Consider the following 24692-nt stretch of genomic DNA (forward strand, 5'->3'; position numbering starts at 1 on the left):
CCTCATTGCATCTCTGAGGACGGTCATCCAGGCTAAATGAAAACACCTTTGTCAGCATCCCTGCTTGTGTGGTGTGGGCCTCAGCACCCAGCCATCACAGTGTTAATCCACTGGACTTTCTCCAGTTTTTGATTCTTTTTTGTAGTGCAGGAGCCCCACACCAGATACAGATATGGTCTTGTAGGTATCAGGCAGAGCTTTTATTCACTTTTTCCTTTTGATCTTAATGCAGGCAGGTCCATATTTAATTTCTCTTGCTGCAAGGTCTTAGAGTTTACTTTGGTTCAGCTTTTTGCTTAGGATGACATTTCATGTGTTCTGGTTTTTTTATTTGTGTGGTAATAGTGCTTCAAATCAATGAAGAAATCTACTTTCAAATTTTAGGAATAGAATTTCAATTACTCTGGTAATATGAGAATAACTGGGAATTTGGCCAGCTAGAAAAGGATCATTAATTTTAGCTGGTTGATGCTAATATATTAGTTTGAAGCTGGACCTGAGTGTTGATTTTTTGTGACAGTCCTTACTTGCTGAAACTCCAATTTCTGAGAATTCTTCAGCATTTGCATGGTAGACCAGCACTGTGCATTTTCCATGTGCAAAATAGTTCTTGGCTTGCTGCAGCCAGTTCTAAAGCTGAACTCACCAGGTTACTGCCTGATTTATCTTTGCATGTCTTGGATACTTCAGAGCAGTCAGCAGCTGAAGTAACAGCTTTGTTCCCCTGTAAAATGAAGTTTGACTTGCCTCTGTTTCTTTCTTGCTTCTTAAGAACACATGCCAGTCTGATACCCATTTGAAAAATTGTCTTTCAAGATAAAATTGTTCTACAAAACTGAACCTTTTGAACTTTCTCCACTGTCCTTATTTTACATCTGTTGTGCTCATGTGACTGCTAAGTCCTTCCAGTAGTTAATTTGCATGACTATTCCACTTGTTTTATCTCCTGAAAATAACCTGAATTGAAAGACAATTAAAATTTGGAGCATGCATCTTGAGAGCTGGAGATGTGTGTATTTTTAAAACATGTAACAAAAATTTACTTGGTTTTGCAAATCAGTGTTGGTTAAATGCAGATAAGAAATTGCATCAGTTTGCATGAGTGAGTCACTTTCTAGACAATTTTCATACATGTTTCTGTATACCAACCATCTTTTTAAGAGTAAGGAACCCATTTACTTGGAAGTGCAATCTCTATGCTAGGTCAATGTAAGTCTATCACAGAGCAGCATTTGCCATCTCACTTTTCTATTGCTTGCAGTTGTGATTCTGTGCTGCATGCCAGTAGTTCAAGTACTGCAGAACTTCATCCAAGGACCCCTGGCAAAACAGTCACATCAGTAAAACTGAAATTCAGATTTTCTGAATAACCCAAATGCTCTGGTTGTAAAAACTCCTAAATCCTAAGCTCCTCTACCCTTTTGTTTCAGTAATCTGGTCATCTTGGGCTATCTGGTAAAAAGATACTGTGTGTTGCCTGAAGTCCAGAGGGGTGTGTGTGTGCCTGCCTTGGTCAGCTCCACCCTCTGACAGCCCCTGTGGGAGCCCATCCTTTTTTCCTGTTGTTTCAGTGACATGTGCCAGAGAAACAGTTCCTTGACTCTGGTGGTACCAAACTTCAGAGATATCTGAATGGCCTCAGTGTTGGGCCTTCCTGGCTTGAAAAGACTTTGAGACTTTTCAGGAAGGAACTTTGCAGTGACTTTAAGATTTGGAGTAAATTGGCAACAGAAGCCATGGCAGCACTGTCTCTGCTGCTTTAGTGGATAGGTTTGAGTACTGAACAGGGGGGATGTGGTAGAAAGGAATAACCTCTTGGGAGGTGACTTCACAGAAGTGACTGACCTTGCATGGAACAAAGCACAGCTGAAATGTGGAAAAAATGAATAACTGAGTGCTTGTGGAGCTGCTGCTCTCAACTCCTCATGCAGCAGTAATTGCTGGCAGTTGTGTTGCAGTCCTCCTGTCTTTTTGGAAAGAAAATTGAACAGAACTACATAAACTGTGGTGATGCTGGGTTTTTTTAAAAGCAAAAGCTTGAAAATGCTCCAACAGATGCAGTATCAATAGGTTTGACTTGATTACTTGTTATTGATGTTGTTCTAATATCTTTAGAAACACATTTTTAAAATTTGATTGAGGCTTCAGCCTGATCATGATAGCATACAAAGCTACATAAAGAGTGGCAATATACACATGTGAAGTACATTTATTAACAGCTGTTTTGTGCATTTATTTGAGCAGTGCTTAGAGAACCAAAATGGAATTGTTTCTTAAGTTTTATTAAAAAATAAGGTTTTCCTGACACTGCTAAACTTGCTTCTTGGTGTTAACTTCCTCTTTTTCCCCACAGAAAAGGCAGCTGGGCAGATAAGTATAGAGTGATGATGCAATATCTGTATGCTCAAGCAAAAGATTGTTCCATCTCTGTCCTGTACCACAGGATGTTCTTTGTATGTAAAAATTAACTCTGGAGTTAGAATTAAATTTCATCAGGTAGGTAATCCCTCTCCACAGTTCAATTAAAATAACAAGGTTAAACAGCTGTTTGGTGCAAAATACTGTTTGTAGGGGACTGTGAAATAGCAGTTTTCTAACTGAAATTTGATCTCAATTTAACTTCTGTACTTGGCTTTTCTAAAATAAGCAGCTACAAATACTTAGTATAAAATAGTGGGCACATACAACAGAAATGCAGATGTAATCCATGACACTGTGATGACTCCACACTAATGAGGCTGCAGGCATCATGTCAGATGGTCTTGTTAATATCCCTATTGTAAATCATCATGATGTGTTCTGATAGATTTGAAGAGGACAGTGAAACTGAACTAATGATGAGCATATAATCTTTTCTTTCAAGTCATGTCAAGCACTTTTTTACAATCAGGACCTCCAATTTATTTTTGTTATCTTAAAACACTTGTAATGAAGCTTTGACATTTTTTACCCTAGAATTTCTGGGCTCATCTTCCGAGTAAAGATCTGTTTGTTTAGGGTTTTGTTTTTTCAAAAAGATAAGCTTTGCTTCTTGTTAACATGCATTTTCTGTTAGTAAGCTCTTAAGTTACCTTTAGTGTGGAATATTTTGAAGTGAATTTGCTCAGAAGTGAAATGGCTTAATGCTTTTCTTAAAAAATCCGAGGGAGCTGTGTAAAAATAGAAGAAAAAGAATTCCTTTTGTTGCTGTAGCGGCTGAAAAATGAAAGGTTTTGCTATGAGTTGTTTGCTCTGACATATATATGGCAGAAACTTCCTCCTAAGGCAGTTGCATATTTTAAGGGTTTACTTTCAGTTCAGGAATCTCAAGTAGTGACTTTATCAGGACCTGTGGTGTTGTCCTGATTTATTGCAAAGCTCTGTAGAAATTGAACCAGAGAGCATTCCATAGTTCCTTTTTGGTTGGTTGGTTTGTTTTTTGTTTTTTTTTTTTTTTTTGCTTTGTTGGTTTTTTGTGGGGTTTTTTGTGTTTGTTTGTTTGGTGGGGGTTTTTTTGTTGGGTGGGGTTTTTTTGGTTTTGGGGTTTTTGGGTTTTTTTGGGTTTATTTTTTCCCTTTTCTCAGAATAGGTGCAAATTAGGTGGCATCTCTTCTGCTCCTTCCATGCCATTCTGTCGTATATTACCTTTGCTGTGTTTCAGTGTGGGGCAGATCAGGGTTTAATGCTGTGTGTCCTCAGTCAAAGCAAGAACACATTGTAGTTTGCTCTTCTACATCTGGTTTACTGATTTGTGGCTGCTGATTATGTTAAGCCTTCAGGGGATTTTAAGACTTTCTGGAGTTTGTAAAGAGTGTGGACACCAACCAAACACTGGGATTTAGGCCCAGACACAGGGTGGAGGAAAAGGACAGTACAGAATGAAATTTGTATATTGACCATGCCTGCTGCTTTCAGTTCAATATATATATATATTAAATTAAAAGTGAACTGTAAGTCCCTGACATAGTACAAAGGGAGGAAGAGATGCCTGGTGCCCTAGAATGTTGGGACAGAGAAGAGTGAGCTGAACAAGTGCTGTGCCATCTGCTAGATAAGCTGTAGAACAGATTATTTATTGTGACGCTGCTGCTAAAGGGAAAGTAGATAGGATTGTGGAATTGAGTTGAGAGGAAGTGTGTGAGATTGGCTTTTCAGATTTGGTTCATTTTTATGCAGGCACTTGCAGCAGAGAGCTGTTAGAATTTATCATTCCAATTCATCTTTACTTTGCTCTGAGGGTAAAGACCTACTGCTGTTCTTAAAATCCCTCAGAGGAGACTGAAGGAGTTGTTGCTTGTATATACACTTGTCCTAGGAACCTCTAATGTGGATAGAGACAGAGAGAAAATTGCCTTTAATTTTTGTGTTATTGCAGTGCTAATGAAGTGTGATGAAAGCCTTTTACTTGCGAAAGGATTTGAATGTGCATATAGCTGTCACAGAGATGTGCCTCCTTACAGGGCTCTTCCAGTGGCCCTGATGCTAAAAGTTCTTGTTTTCTCTGAAGATGGTTTGGAGTCTGGATTTTGCTTGCTTCTGCAGTAATAACAACCTGAAAAAAAACCTTTTGCAAGAACAGCCAGTCTTGCATTGTATATCCTATTCACATGCAGTAGATTTTGTTATGATATTTTTGCCATGCTTTCCTTTTTATTCTTAGATACATTTTAGAACTTGCTTGATGCATCCTCTCAGGCTTTAGTTACCTTACAATCTCTGCCTAAGTGAAAGGGTTTGGAGAGGTACAGTTACTGCTTAGCTTTGGCATCAGATGTAATTGACTTGCATGGTTCCTGTACATAAACACTTTGTCCTTATCTTTTAATATGATAATCTGTTCTTGGTTTGAATTTCAAGGTAACTGTACCCTTGTGATACAGAAGCACATGATAATTTGTGTAAATATATGCATATTTAAGGATGGCAGTGCATACTATTAACCTTATAATATATTTCAGGACACTTTGATGTTATAACTTTAATTGCTTTTCACATATGAAACATATCTCTTGTATTCCAGCAATGTTATCTCTGTTGGTACAGCTATGGTATTTTTCATGGCAACTGATACAAAGTGACCAGGAAAAACAACTTTTTAGTACCTAGATTGTTCCTATTGCAGACATGTATTCAGCTCTTCTAGAATGTGAAACTCAAAATAGTTTTATTTCCCAAACAATCACACTTTTTATGTAAGAAACAGTGTGTACTGCATGGACCAACACACAGGGCATTAAGGTGGTAACTGTAAGGAAAAGCAGTAATGTCAGAATGGAAGCATCTGTGATTTGAAGGTGCTGCAGCTGCCTGCTGATTGCAGTAGGAAAAATGCTTTTATCTCAGTGGATTTATTTTTTCTTTTGATGAGGGAGCAAAAAGCAATAATCAGTTTCCAGAAAAATCTGCCTTGAGGTGAGTAAATAAGAGAACTAACCTGGACATATTTGAATATGTGATAAACTGGCAGTAGGATAAAAGAAAATTGGTTACTTTAATAATGCAGGCATGCCACGGAGTAGAATATCTGTTCTTGGAGGAGCTAAGTGCTATCAAAATCATGAAGATTGGTCTGTGCCATGTGTCCAGTTTTGGAAAAGTAGCTGTGGTGTGAAGATGCAAGTCTGGCAAATCTCTTTATGATTAAAAACTAACAATGTCAATAAAACTAATCTAATTTTCAGTGGCTTTGTGTCTAGCTTTATAACTGTTCCTACAGTGTTTAAGCTAAATATTGGACATTTCAGAGAGACTTCAGAATTAATGTGTTTTGATAGCTGCTTTTAAGCTTATTTAGAAAAATAATCTTTTGTGAAAGCAGATCAAATACAGCAAAAGGGTACCATGTCTCCAAGGTTTTTGTGGTTTTTGGTAGTAATGTGTTGTAACAGGTGGGTAAAGAATGTTTGTGCAGCAAGAGGTTCTTAGTTGTTTTTAAAGAGTCAGGCTGAATGATCTCCAGGAATGCTAAAGAAAGGTGTCCACTTTTAGACAGTTGGAAAATGAACTTTTTTTATCTACTAGAAGTTATAATTTAACAAATTCCATTGCCTGGTATAATACAGTGATAATACTGCATGATGTTCCTTTTGAAGCTGGGAAACAGTGTGTCTCAGCACAACCACAAGAGAAGTTGGAATATATCATTAGGATACATAAGGTTAGCAAGTGTTTATCCTTCTTTTTATTGTAATTATCAACCCTTTTTCTTAACAAAACTTTTTTTTTTTTTAGGAATTTGTTTACCAGAAAGCAGAGTGCAAGATTTGAAAAACAAAATGATGTACGATGGAAGTTGTTTGGAAAAGTACCTCTTGGAGAAAACTTACAGAAAGACCCAAAGAAAATACAAAAGGTATTTGTTAAATTCTGTGTTAGGATTAGTGGTCAATGAAGAAGCCAGTTAAGTTTATGATCTGTAAACAGGACTGTGCAGCCTGTTTGTTGGAGTTGCACACAATTTCAGTACCAGAAAAGGCTCTTTGTTGAAATTTTACTTCTGTTACAACAGTGCTGTTCAGAAGAATGTGTTCTACTTGGTCATTACACTGACTACATGAGGCATGAAGAGCCTCCCTTAGTGTGTCATAAGAGAATAAAAAACCTAAGTGAAAGTCACTTTTTTCCAGCATTGTTGAAAGCAACATTTCAGAGAACTGGTTCTACTAGAGATGAACCCAAGCTCTTGGCTAGTGAATCAAATGATTTATCTTTCCAATGGGGAAAACCTTGTGAAATCCAGCTATGTGGTCAGTAGCTCATGAGCTGCTCTTTCAGTAACAGGAAAACAGCCTCTTTCAGTCTGACTTGATCTGGGATTTTTGGATTGCATGTAGCCTTTTTGTTTGGAGCTTTTTCTGTATTTCAGTTGTCACTTCCTTGTTCAAATGACTGTGGGAATAGTAATGTTTGCATGGAAAGAGACCATGTAGTGAAACTTTAAAACCAGCTACTGTGTGTGAAATGCAAATGCTGATTTGAAGGATTGTGCTGCTTAATTCAGGGTAAAGTATTCTGGAAATCCACATGTCATGTGACTGTTCTTAGCTGTAGTTAGGCTGTTAAGATGAAATTGAGGTGGCTTTTTGAACTTGTCACTGTACTCAACCATTCAGGCTTTATCTACAGGTTGTCTTGACACAATTAGTGGCTCTGAAGTGTCCACCAAAGATTTTTGATGACAAAATTGAAGAGGCTTAATAAGTGCAGTACCCTGACATTTATCAGTATATTTTACTGTAGTGCATGTTCTTTATTAAGTGGGTAAATAATTTATTGACAATTTGTGGTTGTTGCTGGTACTGTGAATGTTTTTCTTTTGCATCCAAACTATCTTACCTTACAGCTTTGAATGACTGTATGTATTTGTTACAAAACAGTCACTATTAAATTGGTAGTGTGGTATGGCATCTAACCATTAGCGAGTTCCTGGCAAAATTGCAGCCTAAAACAATTGTCTCCAGTGCCTTTTGGGTAACAATAACTAATCCTTCCTAAATGATTTGGTGCTTTTTTGAAGTTATTTTTGACATGTAGGCTTTGAGTCATGAGTAGTGCTGTAAGTCACTAATTGAGCCTCAGCAGCATCTAAAAGCACAGCCTGATTTAGGTGCCCCCTCACCAAAACAATGCTCAGAAAGGCTTTGTGAGCACATGAGCCTTTCCTCAGGCCCTGTAAAAACTCTTCTGACAGCACTCTCTTGTTCAACAAGTGTATATACAACATAGCATCATACTGTAATTTAACAGTATAGGAATTAAAATCACTCCAGCTAAGATGTTGCTTGTCCTGTTTTTAATGCTGAAAATATATGTATTAGTCTTCTGATAGAGAAGCAACACTGGAATATGCTCAGGCTGGGTTGCTTTACTGGGTCACTGAGAGCTTTTTTATAGTTTTTATTCAGTTAAATGTTTTAAAACTTAGAAGCTGTCAGGATGAGTAATCTTAGAGAAGATGGAAGTGCATTTGCAATGGAGGTTTGCATGATTAATTTTTTATATCAGTTCTCTTCAGGAATTCTGCTTGAGCAGAACTGGTTATGCCAGTTGCTTTTGCAATTGGTGTTTGAAAATGCACAAAGTCAGTCAGATGACAGAACTTCACCAAGAATAACCACTGAAGTTAAGTTCTCTTCTCTCCCAGTAGACTGTAGAACTGAGCTAAGCTTTGCAGCCACTGTTTCTTTCAGAAACTCTTTTCAAGCTTGGCAGAATTACATGTAAATACCATTTATTTGCAGCAACTTTTTTCCCCCCAGTTTTTTTAGTGAATATTCTTCTAAATAAATTCTTTTAAAATTCAAAAAGAAGTAACCAGCATATAATTTGGTTGTCTCTCTCATGTGATCTGTCTTCACAGAACTTGTTTGCATGTGGCCAGTCAAGATTTTGTGTATTGAAAGAATAAGGCATATAGAAGAAAGCCAGATTTTGGCTATATCCTAGAGACATGTTACAGCTTTCATCCCCAGTGAAATTCCATTGCTTTCTTTTTTTTTTTTTAATATAGTGTATTTATTTTAATTTTCTTTTCTGTAATAGCAAAATCAAATTTTAAGCAGCAAGCTTTGGGGTTTTTTTTTCCTTTCTAAGTGTGCTTTGACCCTATGAGGGTTGTACAATTTAGCTTTCACTACATGAATTCTAATCAGAGCTGAATGGAATATCTTTATTTTTTTAAGTTTCAGTATTCATAAAATTCAGAACATATAACACTTGAGGCCTTTCAATTACAATCTTTATTCAAAAATTCAGGTCTGAATGTTTTATAATCTCATTTGCTGATAGTCCATGTTGGAATATTTAAAAATTTTAATGGTAGTTCCTTAATAACTAAAAATAACTGGTTTTTAACTTGGGGATTATAATTTTCCCAAATGTTTTTCTGTAATAATTAGGATATGGCTATATGTGGGGGGTCAACATTCCAGTCAATTAAAATCAGTTGTACTGAAGAGGCTCACTCTGCAGCACATGATAAAGTGAAAATGAGCTCTTGAAACCGGAAAATAAATTGCTTGGCTCACAGGTGAGGCTTTGTTATGGGATGGACAGTAAAGCTGATAATATTACTATAGGAAAAGCTTTGTAAGTTGAATTGGGTTAATAATACAATTTTCACTTGATTTAAGCTATAATCCTGGTTGATGAAGAGATTTTATAAAGATCTGTTTTCTGGCTTGGATCTGTTAGATGGAAAAGAGTTTCAAAGCAACAGCACCCAGCAAGAAATATGGAAAGAATTTACTACAGCCCATGCTTCAAGCAGACAGTGATAAACTCTCCTGTTATAAGCAGTGTGTTTTCTCCAGGTTAAAAAAGGCCCAGAGCAGAAAAGAGTCCCCAGAGTGCTGATGTGTGGAGGTGCTCGTGCAGCTGCACGTGCATGGGTGGAATCTGTGCAGTGTGGGGAGCTGCTGCCTCCTGTCCTGATGGAATCTGTGCAGTGTGGGGAGCTGCTGCCTCCTGTCCTGGGTGAATCTGTGCAGTGTGGGGAGCTGCTGCCTCCTGTCCAGGTGGAATCTGTGCAGTGTGGGGAGCTGCTGCCTCCTGTCCTGATGGAATCTGTGCAGTGTGGGGAGCTGCTGCCTCCTGTCCTGGGTGAATCTGTGCAGTGTGGGGAGCTGCTGCCTCCTGTCCTGGGTGAATCTGTGCAGTGTGGGGAGCTGCTGCCTCCTGTTCCAGGTGGAATCTGTGCAGTGTGGGGAGCTGCTGCCTCCTGTTCTGATGGAATCTGTGCAGTGTGGGGAGCTGCTGCCTCCTGTTCCAGGTGGAATCTGTGCAGTGTGGGGAGCTGCTGCCTCCTGTCCTGGTGGAATCTGTGCAGTGTGGGGAGCTGCTGCCTCCTGTCCTGATGGAATCTGTGCAGTGTGGGGAGCTGCTGCCTCCTGTCCTGGGTGAATCTGTGCAGTGTGGGGAGCTGCTGCCTCCTGTCCTGGGTGAATCTGTGCAGTGTGGGGAGCTGCTGCCTCCTGTCCAGGTGGAATCTGTGCAGTGTGGGGAGCTGCTGCCTCCTGTTTCACATCCACATCTGCAGCCTCTGCTGATGGCCCGCAGTGCTAAAAATACAGAGCTTTTCTGAGCCTTGCTTTGCTGCATTCCCATGGCCCCTTTAAGGCCTTTGGAGGGGAAGTAGTTGGTTCAAGCTGGCTGCTGGTTGTGGCAGGAGCCAGAGGTGCAGCTCTGGATAGAGCACTGTCTCCTGTTTGTGCAGAGCTTGTCTCTGGGTAGCCTGGGTGTGTCATTGTGACTGATGGCTATAGCTGCCAATGGGGTGAGTGTTTGTATATAGACTTCACTGCCACTTTGAAGCTAGAAAATGTGTAGTGCCTATTTTGTGTTCTGCATGAGAAGTCCAAGGGTGAAAATGAGTCACTTCCCATGTTCTCCACTGTTGGGTTCATTTCTTTTTGTCGGCCTTCAGAAAGGCAGGATTTAGATCTGTGTGGCAGAGTTCCTTTTTTTTAACAGGAAGCAAGTGCAGTGTAAGAAGGTATAGTTAGAAAGTTAGTCTAACCTATGTCTATTATTGTTACATTCCCTGGAAATAAAGGTGTAACTAACTTCCTTACTTAACAATTATAACCCAAAACTTGCAAGTTGCCTTAATGCACAGCTCTTTTGTATCTTTCCTTCTGATCCAGTTACAAATACCTTTATTTTATTGTATCATATGTAAAGGGCATCTAACTTTTGTGAAGGCAAAAAAAGAAACCTATTATGTCAGTGATGTCCTAAAAAGTCTTTTCTTTTTCCCCAACAAGAGCAGTAATAAATAGATCATTCAGCAATTCCAGTAGACTGTATTAATCTACAAAGAGTGTGTTGCCCTTGTCCTGTCTTGAAAATCTGCCTAAAACAAACATACTATCATATTTAAACAGAAAAAGCAAGAGTAGTTGCTTCCATTCACAGTAAATGAAAGCTATGTCAGGATAATTGTTCCTGAGTATTTTAATAATAAAAGCATTTAATATCACCCAGTCAAGTATCATAATCTAGCAAGGTGTAGCTGACAAAGTGCTGCTTTTGATGCTGTTGGAACCTCTTCCCATATGTTAACAACATGTGAAAGTACAAAATATGTTACAAGCATTAGACTAATAGAAAACAGGTTTGAGTATTGGTTTAAATAGCTATGACAAGCTACAAAGTGTTTTTGAAATCCTTTTTCAGATTTAAAGCTTTTATTTTAGCTTTCTCACTCTCTACAATGCCTTGTAAATTGTGGGTATCAAAAGCCCTGGAAGATGGAGGGATCCTGAAGAGGTGTAGCAGGCAGTGTTGGAGGATAAGTATCTGCCTTCAGGAGGGGAGATACTAAATAGAAGGACAAGCTTGCTTAGTTGGTGCTGCAGTTACAGTGTCAGCTGCTGGTCTCTGCTGCAGGGTCTGCTTCAGTGCTGGTGGCATGTTTGGGGAAAGTGCAGGAACTTTGAAGTTGTTCCCTTTGTCTCAATAGGGACAGTTACTTTGTAGACCAAGTTGATAATTAGCATTAACTGGAATATGAATGCTGATAGCACAAGATTATTTTTAAATGCAGGAAGCCACAAATTCCTGGAAAAATGATCAACTTTTGAGTACCAAATACACAACTCTTTCTAATCCCAAAATTTCAATGCCAAGATTATAACTATTGAGGACAGCTGATACATCAGTGGAAGTTTGTTCTCAATTATGTTAAGTAAGAATCCATCATGCAGCTGGTATTTGTGTTTCTTCCAGTGGTAATAGAAAGATACTTAAACACTTATTCCTTTGTGTAGGCAGTAAGTTTTTTTCCATGTAGTAACCTTCCACTGGCAACACACAGGAGGCTTTCAGAGTCCCCCCTCCCCTCATGGGTTTTTGAATGAAAATAGATGTCTGAAGAGAGCAAGCCTGGAAATAACCCCATGTGCCTTTGGCTGTTGCATTGCACAAACACTTGGCAAAACATTGCTGTGAAGCAGAGCTGGCAATAAATCTTTGAAAGCAGGTGTGTAGCCCCTAAATATTGTGTTAGAACTGCCTATTCTAACTGGAGACTGGAACATTTCCATTGCTGACATGTAAAATTCAGAAAGCTTTGCTAGACTTCATTGTGCTAATTGTGTGTTAAGCAGAAGCAAGCTCCCAAGAAACTCGACCCAAAGGTTTTCTTTGTCTGTCTTCCAGTTTATACATCTCATACTTCATCTAAAATTAAAGAATGGGGATAGATACAGGTTTTGAAAGGCTAACTCTTACCATGCTCACTAGCACCAACAAATAAAGCTGATTTTCTTTAGCTCTGCAAAATGAATGGAGGTACTGTGTGTTGGTGGAAACCCTGAACACACAGTACCTGAAGAAATGGATGTAAGGATTTTGAAAAGCCAGACTGGTGCTTTTTCCTGAAGTGTCTTTCTGAAGGAAGACTAGCCAATTTTATGTTCTCATTCTCTCTCTGAGGACTCTTGGTCCTATTTTTTACCATGATTTTATTGCAATTTTTTCATGCCTGTCAGTATTTTCACATAATTTTCTTGTGCTCTATTGAGAACATGTCACTTGAGCATGACAAAGTTCAGTGGAAACAGCTTCATGAATATTAAAGCCTGAAAATAGTCATCACTTTAAGCCACACTACGAAGGTATGTTGCCCTCCTTCATATATTATATTTGTGTGTAGCTTTAAAAAACTACAATTTCTTCTTGTCAAGATTGAACTTTAAGTTGTGAACATGATTGTATTCAGGAATATTTACATTTTTTATAGGGTTTTTTTTTTTGTAAAATAATGAATACACAAGGATCTGGCCAAGTGATGAGAGAAAATGTGGTGCACACTCAGTATAAGTACAAAAGAAGCTTTTATTAAGCATGTAAGAAATTGCCATCCGTAATGGCTTCTAAGGTAATTTCAGGGATTAGAGAAGCAAACATGGGTGGAGAAAAACACTCAGAGGTTTTAATGCAGTCGACTTATTTCCTTATTTTTCTGTAATTTCCAAGGGCAGACAAGCATTAAACTTAGAGGTCTGATACCCTTAAAGATACCCAAGTCTCGATGAGGAAGCAGAAGGGAGATAAGCAGGGAGATTGAAAACCAGGGGAGAAGTAGAATGTGGTTAAAAGTATCAAGTGAAGTATCTTTCCCTACTCCAATATGGTGTATGTGCTGGAGTCAGGGAGGTAGATACAAGTGGGCACATACTTACCTACAAAGCAACTGTTTGCAAACAAAACAGTGACTGTGTGCTATGGGGGGGTCTCTGAACAGCATAAAATGCAAATGTGCATTGCAAAGTAGGTGGCATTCCTGGGGGACTTCTGCACTGTGTTGAATATTACAAGTATTGGTATTTGCAACTGATTTGAGAACTTGCAAGATGAAATGTGATATTTCTGTGACTCCTTTCCTCTATATCCTGGAATTAATCTGGATTTTTGGCCATTTCAGAGTGGTGTTAGCATCAGGTTGATGTGGCATGGAGAGTCCTTTTATTTTAGTGTCTCTCAGAATGAGAGAGACAGTTCTAACATGATCTTCAGCCACAGTAAAGAAGGGTTGAGACTAGATAGGAAAGGTTGGTTTTCTTCTGCAACATCAGCACTAATGTGAAATGGCAGAAGAAAAAGTTGCTGAGAGTTTATGTGGAAGGGTATGATGCTGACCCTACACAGATAATAAAGGTGGAGAGATCAGTGAGTAGTCATACAGTTTAAGTAAAGTTACATTTTCACATTAAGTCCATATCCAGTGGAATTCCAGTCCCTGGAAGTAATGTTAATGGGATGTGCTGAAAGCAGGTGTTTATAGTGTTTTATTCTGGCAGATGCTCACAAGAAAATAGCAGTAAAATAAAACAACCATTTAGCTTGTGTTTTCTTGTTCAGACATTTCCCAGATGCTTGTCCTGCTGGAGGCCTTTCCTGCAGATGTTTCCATTTGATTAACACTGCAGTGTACCAGATAGTGTCAGTACCTAGGGAAAGTGTGCACACTTTTGTATGTGCAGATTCAATGGTGTCCTTTGCAGGGTTCTAAGCAGGAGGGTGTTGTTTTTTTGTTGTTACTGTGACTCATGCTGGAGTCACTTGTAACATTACACTGCACAATCTGATTGAAGATCCTGCTTTTGACTGTAAAAAGCTGTTCTTAAGCAAAATGGTTCATGGTATGCTTTGTCTCTGAGTACTTCAAGTATTTTCCTTCCTTTTGTTTTTTTTTAATGAAGCATGTCACTCTATATAACCAAAACCCGCTTAAATTATTTACATATAGCACAAGCGAAATGTGAACCCTGAGGGTGAGAACCACCTGATACATAGCACGTTGAATGATTAGAGGCAACAAATCAGCAAGCTGTTATTCTTTCTTGGAAGAATTTACCTGCCCTTGTCTATGCTAAGGTTTTAAATGTTCCTTAATCTAAACCTTGCTCAAAATATGATGTTATAAAAATACGTATATGGAAAAATTGTTAAAATAGTCCAGTGGCTGGAGCACAGGACTGAAAAACAGAGTATGTGGCTTCTCACTCTTTTGCTTTACTCGTAACCTTCTGTAACATGTCTGGATTATTTTACCCATTTAACTTTAGTGTGATTGGGTGGGATCACATCAGTTGCCAGCCCAGGTTGTGTATTCCCTGTAATCTGAAAAGAAAAGTAGCTGCTTCCCAGGGGAAATGAGGAACATTTCAGAGCACTTGAAATGATGCCTACAAATAGTGGGAGGTTTTCCTCACAGCCTGGCCATAGTATCTTATATTATCTTTTACATTGCTTAGGCATTCCTAATTTGTAAAGTATAGAACAGGAGAATGCTGTAGTACTAAAGATGAGAAGGATGTCCTGGTGGAAGATAAAACTCCGTAGAGATGTTATTACTGCCAAATTCTGTCATGTCATTGCTATCTTCTGCTCATATCCTTTCTTTAATGTAAGAGGATTAAACATAAATGTATACACATACAGAGAGCTGTGTAAAGCAAGTAGGGCTGATGGGTTTTGAACCATTAGTTATTTGTGGAGCTTGGCTGATCACTAAACTGTACAGGTTGAGCGTGCAATTCTGATTTCTCAGGTTGTTAGATCAGTAACTAATAAATTAATTGCATTTCAGAATAGTTCTGTACTGGTTTTAAAGTTATATGTAAAGATCCCTAAGAAATTGTTTGACAGTGTAATATCTGAACTCAGAAGTATGTATTCTCCATTAAGTTTTGAAGGATAGTCTCATAATCTGGTCTTTGCCTGAGGTTTCAGTCTCCTTAAATTCTCTTTGGTCATTGTATATGTAAGGGTCTTTATTAAAATTATTACTTTGTGGCCTGGTGCCATGTGAAGAATCGGATCTTAAGTTTCCCAGCCCAAAGATCATAACAAATTTCATGATCTGGTAGTCCTGCTGCATGTTCCTTTCCTGTCCTTTTCCTTTCACGTTTACATTGCCTCACAGCAGGCATTGCAGAGTAACCAAACTAATGGAACAGAACAGAAGGTGTGGGTTTGGTGGTGTCATTTCCCCAGTGCAGCATATTGCAAGTCACATTGCTGATTAATGGTGGCACAGAAATGGTGTGAGGGGCCAGAAGGGGGGTGGGGGGCAGTGGAGAGCTGGGTGTGCACCAGCTGAAATTTGTCTGGTAAAACTATTTTATTTAGAAAAGGGAAGAGATTTCAGATGGAGATGCATTAGACAGTCATGAAACAATGGAAGGGAACATTGAAGTACTGTTGAGGTAGTGGTAAGACTTAAAAACCAGGAAAAAATAGTTTTCTCTTTGCTTGTGCAATTCTGGTCCAGTTCTTAATTCATATGCTGGGTGAGGCCGGTGGAAAAAATAAAATGTAATTGAATCTTGTACACTACCTGTTTAAGTAGTTTCAGATACTGTTGTAAATGCAGCAACCTAAAAATAGTGACTGCTACCAACTCTAACATGTGGCCAGCTGTGGTTTGAGTTACAGGGAGTACTTCGCTTTTTACCCTGTGTCACCAGGCATCCCTTTCTCCCAGTCTGCTTTGCAGAAGAGCTGCAATATAATTCTATTTTCAGTGTGAAAGCACAGACATGTACTGCAGGAATACCACTGCCCATCCAAGGGTGCTCTTCCTCAGGAGCTGCTTTTTGCCTATGTTAACAGCTATACTTTACATTAATGTTTTTTTGATATATGTGGTAACTTAGCCTGTAGTGCTTTGCATGGGCTGTGTTGACTTTTGCTTTGACATGAGTTGTTTGGATGGCAGGTGTCTGCAACTAATTGGCATTGGTGGGAATGGAGCTGAGATACTTTTAAACAGTGAGCTGTTCTGTATTTGGCATTGTATCACTGAATCTGTGAAATAGATGCGAAATCACAGGTTGAAAACAATAGCTGATATAGCACCTAGCAATTCTGAGAAAATAATTTAGCTTCTGCAAATCCGCCCTTAGAAAGCAGAATACTTAAGTGACTGCTTGTTTTCAGATCAGTCCTTGCTAATAATTTTGGATCAGACTTTGATAAAGATCATGGACTGGCAGCTGTACCCCACAGCTAGTGATGCTTAAGAATATGAAATCCTTAGTGCAGAGCTGAGAAAATGGCAACACTTGCAGGTCAATAGATAATATTTTAAAATGCAAGTCTACCAAAGATGAAGCCACAGCAACTTGGGTGTCTCTACTGAGTTAAATGACAGAGCCTTTGGACAAATTAAAATTAAGGTTGATATTCTATCTGGATTGAGGCAACATATTTAGCAAGAGGTAATGTGGAAGTCGTCCGAACTGTAGAAGGGATTTATATATCTATCTCATAGAGCTATCAGAGGTGGACAGAGCATGAGTGGTACTGAAAAGATATTTATGCTGTAGGGAAGTATTGCATCCTTCGGCACTGATGTAGGGGTTGGTGAGTTTTAGCTGCTCTTGCACCTCGGACAGGTACCGAGGCTGTCTCAGCAAGCCACAAAGCAGGACTCGGTACAAGCAAACGCCTGGCTTGGAACCAGGGACGCGGGGAGGGGAAGCGGCAGTGTGGGAAAGCAGAGGAGAGAGATGTCACTGTTTGAGGAATGCAGCTGCGTCCTGAGGGCACCCGTAATGCCGAGCTGACAAAGACTGCGGCTAATGCAGACGAGCTTGTGCGAGGCTTGGGTTGTCCGTCACGGCCCCGGATCCGCACCGGGCAGGGCCGGGCTGCCGGGGCGGCCCGAGAGGCGGGAGGCGTGTGCCAGGCGGTGCCGTGCGTGCCCAGGCAGCGCTGGGCGAGGCGGAGAGAAGCGATGCTGTGCGGCGGCTCCGCGGGTGATTAGCGCGGCTGGCGGGGCGGGGCGGCCCGGCCGGACCCACCCGCGGGAGGCGGCCCGGGCGGGGCGGGCGGGCGGCCCGCGAGGCCGTGCGGGCCCGGGCGGCGGGAGCCAGGCCCGCGGTGCGGGGCGGGCAATGGGGCTCCGGTGCCGCCGCCCGTGAGGGACCGCAGCGTTCATGGTGAGCGGAGCGGGGCAGCTGCGGGGAGCGGGAGTCGGGGCAGGCGGGATGGGCGGGCGCGGACTTGAACGCTTGTGGGTGAACCCGGCCTCGTCCGCTTCTCAGTCGCCGCACCGAGTCCGGGGGAGAAGCAGCTAACCGGGAAGGGGGTTCTCTTTGTGCGGGGCGGGGCTCCGCCGGGATGGAAGGCGGCAGCGCAGCTCTGCCGGGTGTTCGGGGTGTCGGAGCGTGGGGGCTGCAGGCTGGAACCCGGCTGGAATCCCGGCCATCGCTCCTGCCCTGCCCTGCTGCCGCCCCTGGAGCCAGAGTCCCGCAGCCTGGCGTCTGCCGCTCCGGCAGCCAGCATGAATATTTCATATTCGGCTCTGTCGGAAAGTGGCTGCCTTTAAACACGCAGGGCCAAAACAAGATGACCTTGATAGAGCAGTTTGTGTTATTGTAGGTTCAGTTCTGCTGTGCTGCTGGTGCCTGGGGAGCCTTGGGGCGTGTGGGAAGTCCCACAGCGCTCTCCCGGGTAGAGCAGTCGGTCTTTGAGCGCTTGCCCTGGGTTCTAGAGGGTTATTTGTGTCTCTCGGCAGAGATTGTTGAGGATCCCTTTGTAGGTTGGTTTGTCTTTTTTGAAGAATCGCATAGGATCACCACAGTCAGAGCTTCTTGCATTTTAACTGCAAAGCTGGCAGGTTCCACCCAGAATTAAACTTGGTTTCAGGAGGCGTGTTTCTGTGGGCTTTCTTTGTTTAGTTTGGATTATTTAAATCAGTGCTTTAATCTACAGCACGCTTTTAATAGAACATCTTCAAACCCTTGTTCAGCTCTTGTGAACAGCTAAAGGCGAAACCTGGAAGAAAGCCTAAATGATCCCAGTGATAAGGCTGTAATTTTAAGTCGTAAACGGTCAGCTCATCCTAAGTTGATCCTAAAATTAACTTGTAACTGTATCAGGTTAGTAACCCCTAATTGCAGCATTTAAACATATCCTGAATTATTTGTACCTGTGAGAGATTTGAGTCTGGTTTAAAAGAAAAAGCTTAAAATGACCTATTGTGTAGCTCAGCCTATTGCAATCTGCCTGTATGTGCAAATACTTGCACTTGCTCAGTCAGCAGATACTCTTAATATGAGTTTGTGGAGGCTTCAGTGTGCTTCATTGCTGTATCATACATTGTGCTCTGAAATTGCATTCTCTTCTCACTGGGGTAAAAGATAATTTTCATGAACTTCTGTTTTCTGTGAATTTTGGGATATTTGGTTTTTGTGGGTTTTGGGGGGGGGAACTGGGGTAGGAGGTTTTGTTTTGTTGGTGGTTTTTTTGTTTTTTTGTTTTTTTTTTTTTTAAATTTTCCCATAATAAAAAGCAGTCTTGTAGATAATATCACAAGAAGACATTTTTATTCTTTTTTGGCTACCACTGAAAAGGATGAAATTGGTACAAAGGAATCATACTTGTAATCTGATCAAATGTGCCACTCCCATTTTTGTGCTGGTCTGGCTTTTTTTACTGTAGGATAGTGCTGAGTAGAACACCAGTGAATACTTGCTGAAATGCAGGGTGGGCTTTGGCTCTTCTGGGAGGTTTGCGTAATGGCCCCAATGTGCTGATACTGTAACTAGCATCCATATTTAGAAATAAAACATTTTCTTATTCAAGAAATTCTTGTAAGGAAATGTGTAGTGCTGATCTGGAGAACTTTTTGCTTAGCTGAAAGGGATTTCCAAATCAATTTGGGTGTTCAGAATAAAATTCCCATTGAAGCCCAGTGTGGATATTCTTTTCTCACTTTCCAAAAGCAATTTTGCTCTCCAGTTGGCTTTCAGTGAAAGAAGACCCTGAATATAATTTTCATAAGTCAAAATTAAGCAGTTTTTCTGGAACTTCTGCTATAATAAACAATGGGTGCATATGTTTTAATGTCAAATTCTGAGATGCTTTAGGGAGTAAGAGAGGTTAATATTTGACTATTTTAATTTGTGAAAAAGGGCTCATTAAAAAAATCAGTCTCTTAATAGAAACTGGGAGAAAGAAAAGCCATTTGCTTCATTGCTATCAGCACAGTGGATTTACTCTGCAGCTGGTGCAGCTGAAGCCCATTATGATGGTGCACTTACACACTGGTTGCTCTCAGTTGTTTGCTGGTGCAAGTGACCAGTGTAAACCTGTGCTTTCTGAATATGCTCTCTACCTCAGTACCTTTTTTATAGTATGATTTTGCTTATTTTCTTTCTGGAGGTTTTTTTTAGTGAATGGCTTTGTCAGCAGGAGCACTGTCCCTTTACTTGACAAGCTAAATGCTAGTCCGTAGTTTAAATGCATTTTCCTTGGTTCTTTTCCTTGTTTTCCAACTGATGTCATGCATAGCGGTATTAGCTGGTATTAATGAGCCAGACATTCCAAATTCATGACCATGTTTCCCATTACAGCAATGTAGTCATCATAGGATTGATTGTTGAGGCAGTGCCCAGTTAATAGACAAGGAAAAATAGGGATTTTGTGTGTCCTGAGGGCTGCACAGACCTGTATCCATGAGTCCCACGGAAGTAGTTTGAATGAGGATTGAACTGTACAACACAGAGTAGAAGACCAAGGCTGTGTTGGTCCACATTCATTATATCATGACTTGTTTTCATCCATCGCCTTTTTTAAGATGTGATTTGAGACAGCCTTTCTGGAAGGGATGGATCCTGTTTTAGTTGCCGAAAGAACATCACTGGTTGGAAACGCTGTATCTATTGCCCAAGAAAGTTTTGCTGAAATGGAGAGGTTAGGTTGAGAGAAAGAGAGCAGAACCATCTGAGGAACTCTTTGTGCTAGCAGGAAAAGGTGTGTGGCTGGAGCACTCTTCATAGTGCTCATTGATAGTGCACATTTGTGTTTTTCTAAATTTTATTTTAATAGAAATGGAATAAAAAAGTTGTGCATTAAAGCCTTTGAGTTTTGGAAGTGGCAAGAATCATTATAAAGCTTAATGTAGAAGTAACTACATATACTGTGGATGTGATTTTTCCTTAGGACTGTTTGACCATGTTTGTTGTTTGTGTATCACTGATACTTTGCATATTTAATGTTTGCTGTAATACTTCAAGCACTGAAGTACATGGAAATTGTGTAAAGGTTGTTTTATCCCATTCGGTCATGGTTTTAGTATACTTTCTTTTAAACCAGTGTTTGTAGGAAAAGTAAAAATAAAATGGTGCCTGAATGCCAGGTCCTCTCCTGCAGGTCAGGGTGATGCAGTAATTAAGGGTAGAAGGACCTTGAGGGGTGAACTCTCCTCTCAGGACAGAGTCTGCTTTAACCAGGTTCTCAGGGCTCATCCCCTGAGCTTGAAATGCTTTCAAGGTTGGGAATTGTGTCACAAGGCAACTTGTCCCAGTGCTCGCCTCCTCTCCCTACAAAGCCTCTTCCTCTGGAGGCTGAGCAAGCCTGGTTCTCTTGGCCTCTCTTCATGAGGCACTTGCTCCACACCCTGACATCTCAGTGCCTCTCTGCTAGCCTTGCTCCAGTGTGTCAGTGTCTGATTACAGACACAGGTTAACATGTTATGATCTACTGTGATTTAGGATTGTCCAAGGCATTGTACCAAGTGTGGTCTTTGCTTTTTTCTCTCCCCATTGTTGAGCTGCTGCGTATGAAAACAGCTTGTGTAGGAGAAATCTTACAATGAGATTTTAAGATATGGAGCTTGTGGTCACTTTTTACTTTAGTTTGAAAACAGTGTAAATTAATAAAAATTTAAATAGGTCCTATTTTTGTGCCTCAGAAAGTACCTGCTGTTTGTAAACTCCTTAGTAATACTTTGGAAAAGCAGGCTGTCAGCCAGAGGAACTTAAGATGTGTTTACAAACAGAAAGAATGGAAAAAACCATCAAGATTCACTCCTGAACATAAATTTTGTTTATGGTATTTTCGGTGTTGAGGTTGCTCTAGTTGAAAAGCTTCAAAGGGACTGTAGTAGGGCTGAGATGTGAAAACATTGTCTTGAAAAGTTTTCTAGATCCCTTTTTAAATTCTCAAGTGCATCATCTTGGTGCTCTGCACTCATGTAAGTTTCCCTGTCTTTTTCTTCTCTAGGAATATGAAGAAAAAACTGGACGAGCTCAGAGACCACTCTCTCCTAAACAGAATGTGAGGAAGAATCTTGATTTTGAACCACTCTCCACTACAGCACTTATTTTAGAGGACCGACCAGCGTAAGTTTTGGAAGTGCCACAGTGAGGGTCTCTTTAAAACCTAGCAAGTATTTTCTAACTCAGTGTATTTACTTACTCTAACTTCAACAGATAATTTAAAATCTAAAGTAGATTTTTTTTCAGACTAGTGAATATGAAATTGGGGTGATTATGAGAAAAATTATTCAAACAGAAAGAACTTCATTTTATAATAAAAGCAATGGCTTTTTGTGAAGGGAGTTAATTAGGATAGCAGAGCTTTTGTTTTGAGTAATTCTACCTCCTTAACATGATTAAGGGATTTTTATTTTCCATGAGATAACCTAAGCATAAAAACAAAACTAGTATATGCTAAAGAAATTGAGAAGCAAGAATACAATGTCCTGTTTACACAGAGAAAGGCCACACTTCCATAAATAATGAAACAGTATAGTGATTGCTCTGCAGGGAGTTCAGCATCACATTTTAAGGGTTGTCAAGCACTTGATGAGTTGTTTCATACCTTTTACTGCAAGGAGATTTTTGCATATGCAGAGTGACTCCAAAGCGATTTACCAGCAGCTGCTTTACCGTGTTTTTCTCCTGAATTACACAAATTCAGTCATGCTTAGTCAGTTTATGATTATGAATGTAAATTGGCTTTATGGCCATGACATCTGCATTTTTAGTATAGCTGTGCATTGATGTGAAGAACTGGCATAACATAGATCTGTGTTTTCATCAACACAAACTTGTATAGGAAATGCTCACATCCAAGTAGTCTAATTGTAGGGTTACTTAAAGAACTTTCTGGCTTGGCTGATGGACTGTGTGGCAAGACATTGGGAGATGTAGAAAAGTATAAGAGTGATTATTTGTTATAGCAGGCTTTATTATGTCCAACTGGAAACAAAGTGTACTAGGTTATCTGTTGTATTTAAAACTTGTCTATTAAAAATCTCTTTTTTGTGGGGTAATCTGAGTAGTACAGTGTTCAGACAGATGAACTTAGTGTTACATTACAGGGAATGTTCAGATTTTGCTTTCTTTCCTAGTGTTGATAGAGTGGGGAACTTGTAGCAGAAAAGTATTTTTAAAATTGAAGACAATTGAAGCATCACTTCTTTCATCTAATGGGAAAACTGCTCTGGACAGCAGTGCTATTATCTGACTCTTATTAAGGAATCTTTTTTTCATTGTTTACCTACACTTTGTATATTATTTTTTATGTTTGCCTATTAGTCTTTGAGTAGTTCCCTTTTTAAGACTTCAGACAGAAAAGTGGAGTGAGATTATTTTTTTTTTCAAAATACCTGCTCTTGATTTCACACTCGTTTGTAGGGCTTAGGTAAAACTTCACAGTAAAAAAATCAATAAATATTCCATAGTGCCTCTAGCTTCAACTGGAAAAAGCATTAGTTGAATTTTAATAGATACTGAACACCATCTCACATGTTTGTTGTCAATGTTAAGATATAGAGCCAATAATTTGTGTGGTAGAATTTAAGTTAGCAATACTTGACTTTTTTCATCTGGTTTTCCTTTCCAAACTTCCCCTAACTTAAATATTTTCTAAAGACTTGGATTTTAAAAACGGATGCAGATCGATTTACCAAAGTGAAAATGGATAAAGAGTTGATTGGTCTCTCTGGTTAACAAACCAACATTTCACCAAAGTGAAAATTTACTTTTGTTTTTCTACTAACAACCTTGATTTGTAAAAATACTCATGGGCCTGTATGACATACTTATGTGTATATTACAGGCACTGTGGTTACATAAATAGTAATGCATTCTAACTGTTAATGGTGTTGGGGGCTGTCAGCTGCCTGATGTGTGACACATGGAAACAGTGTCACACATCGGGCAGGATGGAACATGAAAGTGAATTTTTGCATAGCTTTTCTATTAATGAAAGATATATACTGTTCTAGGAACAAAATACAGTGTTCTACAATACAGAACAAAATAGTTAGTCATTTCCTGTTTTGATGTTTTGCTGATGCTGTAGCTGTAAGAGATACATATGGTTATGTTCATTACAAATAGGATTAGCTGAAAGGTCATGTGTTCTGACATATGAACACATGCATTTGTATGGCAGAGCCTTCATCACAAATCAAAATGTTTTGTTAGTATTAAAAAATGGAGAATATTGAGGATGACTCCAGTGCCACTTGTTGCTCTAGAAGAGAAGGGAAGGAGTTAACTCTTTAAAATAGAAATGGAGTTTCAGAGAGCAGGAAAAAGCTGGATTAGGGAGTCATTACGTGTGAGTAAAGAAAGTTGTGGATGTAACTCTTAAACAAGGTGAACAGTAAGAAAGAATATAGTCCTGTATCTCACCAGTTCAAATCCAAAGCAGCCAGTATTGTATATAGCAGTGTATTCTCTTTATGAAGACCAGCCTGTGGGTTCAGTTGGTTTAATAATAAAAATGCTGAAATTACCAAACTTAAGGAAATTACTCAGCGTATTTTGTGTATAAACGTACTCATAGCTGGTCAGTGTTCTTCCCTTCTGCTGACTCTGGCAAAAAAAAGATTCTTTCCAAGGATCTGTTGTTCTGCTCTTTGACTGGATATTTTGACAGGAAGCCGAGTGTGCTTTTCATTTAGAAGTGTCTAGAATTTTATTTAGACAGTCATGCCAACTGTAAATATTATTTTTTTTAGGAACCTTCCTGCAAAACCAGCAGAAGAAGCTCAGAAACACAGGCAACAGTACGAAGAAATGGTGGTTCAAGCAAAAAAAAGAGGTGATGGAATTTCTTGTCTTCAGATTCGAAAAGTATAGGGATATTTCTAAACCTGGAATGCACTTGTGTCAGTCTGTTGCCCTGTAATGTGAGGGATCTCTGCTTCCTCTCAAAGAAAGATCACTCCCAAGAGAGAGGAGCAAAGGTAGTTTTGTTGAAAAGCCCAGCTCCAAGCTGAAAAAAAAAATGGTCCTAGAATCCAGCAGGAAATAATTTTTTAATCCATAACTCTTAAATGAGTGATTGACAAACCCACTATTTGTAGGTTTAAAAACTTAGTAATATATTGAAGTAGATTGTTGGTCAAATTAGTGAAGACTGGACTTGAAACTGCAGGATATTTGTCAGTTTCATGCTGG

At 39.7% G+C, this 24692-nt stretch overlaps 1 protein-coding gene across 2 annotated transcripts in view; it reads left to right on the plus strand.

Annotated features, from left to right (window-relative positions):
• TBC1D14 (TBC1 domain family member 14) overlaps positions 1–24692 on the plus strand; it is a 62904-nt gene that overhangs the window by 14250 nt on the left and 23962 nt on the right. Inside the window, exons 3-5 of one of the 2 annotated variants that reach the window (XM_036382005.2) lie at positions 6211–6331; positions 21499–21617; positions 24251–24333. In XM_036382005.2, the coding sequence (XP_036237898.1) occupies positions 6211–6331; positions 21499–21617; positions 24251–24333 (323 nt within the window). Of the gene's footprint in view, positions 1–6210; positions 6332–17322; positions 17430–21498; positions 21618–24250; positions 24334–24692 lie in introns of those variants that run through there. The other variant, XM_036382006.2, reaches the window with a different exon arrangement.

This window comes from Molothrus ater, chromosome 4 (assembly GCF_012460135.2).
Source record: "Molothrus ater isolate BHLD 08-10-18 breed brown headed cowbird chromosome 4, BPBGC_Mater_1.1, whole genome shotgun sequence".
Lineage (NCBI taxonomy): Eukaryota > Metazoa > Chordata > Aves > Passeriformes > Icteridae > Molothrus > Molothrus ater.